This window comes from Sprattus sprattus (genome assembly GCF_963457725.1).
Source record: "Sprattus sprattus genome assembly, chromosome: 17".
Lineage (NCBI taxonomy): Eukaryota > Metazoa > Chordata > Actinopteri > Clupeiformes > Clupeidae > Sprattus > Sprattus sprattus.
The window spans coordinates 750,110-755,109 of NC_137915.1; the positions used below are offsets into that span (position 1 = coordinate 750,110).

A 5,000-nucleotide genomic window follows, 5' to 3' on the forward strand; every position below is an offset into this window, starting at 1 on the left:
CACTCACTAAACTAGCCACTGAACCAGCTAGCGGAGGAGCACACTCACTGAACTAGCTAGCTAGCTGAGGAGCACACTCACTGAACCAGCTAGCTGAGGAGCACACTCACTGAACCAGCTAGCACACTCACTGAACTAGCCACTGAACCAGCTAGCGGAGGAGCACACTCACTGAACTAGCTAGCTAGCTGAGGAGCACACTCACTGAACCAGCTAGCTGAGGAGCGCACTCACTGAACCAGCTAGCACACTCACTAAACTAGCCACTGAACCAGCTAGCAGAGGAGCACACTCACTGAACCAGCTAGCACACTCATTAAACTAGCCACTGAACCAGCTAGCTGAGGAGCGCACTCACTGAACCAGCTAGGCTAGCTGAGGAGCTAACTCACTGAACCAGCTAGCTAGCTAAGGAACACACTCGCTGAACCAGCTAGCTGAGGAGCACACTCACTAAACCAGCTAACAGAGGAGCGCACTCACTGAACCAGCTAGGCTAGCTGAGTAGCACACTCACTGAACCAGCTAGGCTAGCTGAGTAGCACACTCACTGAACTAGCTAGCTAGCTGAGTAGCACACTCACTGAACTAGCTAGCTAGCTGAGGAGAACACTCACTGAACTAGCTAGCTTAGGAGCACACTCACTGAACTAGCTAGCTTAGGAGCACACTCATTGAACTAGCTAGCTAGCTGAGGAGGACAGCTAGCTGAGGAACACACTCTTCACAAGCGGCTTTTAAAGCTGGAATGTGTGGATCGTTTGGGTTCAGATTCAGATATGTAGCCTTGGCTGAATAAAGAAGGCAGACACGCAAATAGAAATGCGTTTCATACTGTAACCTCTTGAGCAGCTGAAGAGAGAATGAAACCAATCTATCACTCAATAATCAAATAAGCCTTTTAGTTTGTGCACAGATGATCATCTTATGTCTTCTATGTTTGATTTTTTTTTTGCTGTAGATCAATACAATCCCTTTATTGACCCCAGCTGTCAATCATCTCTTTCAACCTATTACAAACGCACAGTGCGGATAGAAAGCTTACTCTCAGGTACTAGTGCACCTATGTTTCCTGCAAGACAGCAAACATAAGGCCCCTCCCCCTTCCCCTGTGCAGCCGTTAACGCAGACAGGCATGACCAATCAACTCTTACGGTGTTATGACCTCATACAGTCATGACCAATCAACTCTTAGAATGTTATGACCTCAGACAGTCATGACCAATCAACACTTACGGTGTTATGACCTCATTCAGGCATGACCAATCAACTCTTACGGTGTTATGACCTCATACAGTCATGACCAATCAACTTTTAGAATGTTATGACCTCATACAGTCATGACCAATCAACTCTTAGAATGTTATGACCTCAGACAGTCATGACCAATCAACTTTATGGGTGTTATGATGTGAGACAGTCATGACCAATCAACTATTAGAATGTTATGATGTCAGCCAGTCATGACAAATCAATTCTTAGGGTGTTATGACATCAGACAGTCATGACCAATCAACTCTTAGAATGTTATGATGTCAGACAGTCATGACCAATCAACTCTTAGAATGTTATGATGTCAGACAGTCATGACTAATCAATTCTTAGGGTGTTATGACATCAGACAGTCATGACCAATCAACTCTTAGAATGTTATGACCTCAGACATTCATGACCAATCAACTTTATGGGTGTTATGACATCAGACAGTCATGACCAATCAACTCTTAGGGTGTTATGACATCAGACAGTCATGACCAATCAACTCTTAGAGTGTTATGACATCATACAGTCATGACCAATCAACTCTAAGGGTGTTATGACATCAGACAGTCGTGACCAATCAAAACTTACGGTGTTATGACCTCAGGCGGTCTCAGAATAACCTCCTTGATTGTTCTGTTGGTCCAAATGACCTTTTGTAGTATCTTCTGAGAACATTCCCCGACGTAAAGATGAATGGCAGTAATGTGTCTCCAGGGTGTGTGTGTGTGTGTGTGTGTGTGTGTGCCATCTCTACTAACCCTGCCGCTGGTTGTGTTGCTCTCCTCTTCTCTCCTCCTTCTGCTGCGTGTGATGTCGCTCACACAGACTCGTTTGGCTCCGCCTCCGCGCTCCAGCACCATACCCAAAACCCGCCCCCCTTCCCGCCGGATCCCTCTGCTGCAGCTGGTCTCTTTAGAGGTGAGGTCCTTAACTTCTGTAGTTCGTCTCTTTAGAGGTGAGGTCCTTAGCTTCTGCAGCTGGTCTCTTTAGAGGTGAGGTCCTTAGCTTCTGCAGCTGGCCTCTTTAGAGGTGAGGTCCTTAGCTTCTGCAGCTGGCCTCTTTAGAGGTGAGGTCCTTAGCTTCTGCAGCTGGCCTCTTTAGAGGTGAGGTCCTTAGCTTCTGGAGCTGGCCTCTTTAGAGGTGAGGTCCTTAGCTTCTGCAGCTGGCCTCTTTAGAGGTACGGTCCTTAGCTCACCCTTAGTTCTGCAGCTTTAGAGGTGTGGTCCTTTGTTCTGCAGCTGGTCTCTTTAGAGGTGAGGTCCTTAGCTTCTGCAGCTGGCCTCTTTAGAGGTACGGTCCTTAGCTCACCCTTAGTTCTGCAGCTTTAGAGGTGTGGTCCTTTGTTCTGCAGCTGGTCTCTTTAGAGGTGAGGTCCTTAGCTTCTGCAGCTTTAGAGGTGTGGTCCTTAGTTCTGCAGCTAAACTTGCACACACTGGCCTCTTTAGGCCCTATACCAGCACACAGTGGCACAGAAAGACACTGGCCATCAGTGTTTTAGGGTGTATGCTTGGGTTTCAGACTGAAGTGTATCCCCCTGTGTTTTAGGGTACTCCATGCCCTCGGCCCCGTCCCAGTCGGGTGCCCCTCTGCAGGTGGACTTTGAGTCGGTGTTCGGTTCCCAAGCTGGCTCCAGCGGGCAAGACTCTGATGGTAATGTCTACTCCTCTCCCTCACGTGCATACACTTATTTATGTTATACTACCTTATGTAATGTCTACTCCTCTCCCTCACGTACATATACTTATTTATGTTATACTACCTTATGTAATGTCTACTCCTCTCCCTCTCATATACTTATTTATGTTATACTACCTTATGTAATGTCTACTCCTCTCCCTCACGTACATATACTTATTTATGTTATACTACCTTATGTAATGTCTACTCCTCTCCCTCTCATATACTTATTTATGTTATACTACCTTATGTAATGTCTACTCCTCTCCCTCACGTACATATACTTATTTATGTTATACTACCTTATGTAATGTCTACTCCTCTCCCTCTCATATACTTATTTATGTTATACTACCTTATGTAATGTCTACTCCTCTCCCTCACGTACATATACTTATTTATGTTATACTACCTTATGTAATGTCTACTCCTCTCCCTCACGTGCATACACTTATTTATGTTATACTACCTTATGTAATGTCTACTCCTCTCCCTCACGTACATATACTTATTTATGTTATACTACGTCTACTCCTCTCCCTCACGTACATATACTTATTTATGTTATACTACCTTATGTAATGTCTACTCCTCTCCCTCTCATATACTTATTTATGTTATACTACCTTATGTAATGTCTACTCCTCTCCCTCACGTACATATACTTATTTATGTTATACTACGTCTACTCCTCTCCCTCTCATATACTTATTTATGTTATACTACCTTATGTAATGTCTACTCCTCTCCCTCACGTACATATACTTATTTATGTTATACTATGTTCTGTAATGTTATGGTAGGTTGTTTGGGCGGTGCCTTGTCTTAAGAATTTCAGTGCCCCTTCTGACCCTGTGTCATTTTGTGCATCTGACAAATAAAAGACTTGTAACTTGTAACATATTTCTAGTGATGGTCAGACTTGAGGGACGTATTGAGCCAAATCTGGTTGCTGATTATTGATCCCTTTCTCCTGCCCAGGGGTATAGCACATACACACACACACACACACACACACACACACACACACACACACACACACTGCCCAGGGATATAGCACATATCTAGTAGTCTTGTGATCGGCAGAGAGAATCCATTTTAACTTATAAAGCGTCTTTGGGTACCTAGAAAAGCGTTATATAAAAATTAAGTATTATTATTATTTTTTGAAAATATGACGAATGTCAGTCTGAAAGATTCTCAATCCCCCATCCCTCCACCCAGACCTCACCGGCGGAATCATGAAGCCCACCATGATGTCCTCTGGCCAGATCCACATCCCCAATCTGCCAGACAAACTCGTGTCTGATGACCTGGACTCTTCTCTCGCTAACCTGGTCGGCAGTGAGTACCAGCATTCTATCACTCTTAGAGTACCAGCATTCTATCACTCTATCTCATGACTACCAGCATTCTATCACTCTATCTCATGACTACCAGCATTCTATCACTCTTAGAGTACCAGCATTCTATCACTCTCATGACTACCAGCATTCTATCACTCTATCTCATGACTACCAGCATTCTATCACTCTTAGACTACCAGCATTCTATCACTCTTAGACTACCAGCATTCTATCACTCTATCTCATGACTACCAGCATTCTATCACTCTTAGAGTACCAGCATTCTATCACTCTATCTCATGACTACCAGCATTCTATCACTCTATCTCATGACTACCAGCATTCTATCACTCTATCTCATGACTACCAGCATTCTATCACTCTATCTCATGACTACCAGCATTCTATCACTCTATCTCATGACTACCAGCATTCTATCACTCTATCTCATGACTACCAGCATTCTATCACCAGCATTCTTTCACTCTACACACACACACATAGACACACACACACACACACACACACACACTGGTTTAGGCCTGCTGTGGGGCGGCTGCAGTGGGCAGACACACACACACACACAGACGACACACACACACACACCCACACACACACACACACACACACACACACACACACACACACACACACACACACACACACACACACACACACACACACACACACAGACACACCCACACACTGGTTGAG

At 44.6% G+C, this 5,000-nt stretch overlaps 1 protein-coding gene across 1 annotated transcript in view; it reads left to right on the forward strand.

Moving 5' to 3' along the window:
• Positions 1 to 5,000, forward strand: part of picalmb (phosphatidylinositol binding clathrin assembly protein b) — a gene marked incomplete at its 5' end in the record, with an annotated part of 27,605 nt that overhangs the window by 17,994 nt on the left and 4,611 nt on the right. The window contains 4 exons of the mRNA XM_080855724.1: positions 962 to 1,051; positions 2,089 to 2,181; positions 2,809 to 2,913; positions 4,165 to 4,284. Of these exons, the coding sequence (XP_080711850.1) occupies positions 962 to 1,051; positions 2,089 to 2,181; positions 2,809 to 2,913; positions 4,165 to 4,284 (408 nt within the window). The remainder of the gene's footprint in view (positions 1 to 961; positions 1,052 to 2,088; positions 2,182 to 2,808; positions 2,914 to 4,164; positions 4,285 to 5,000) is intronic.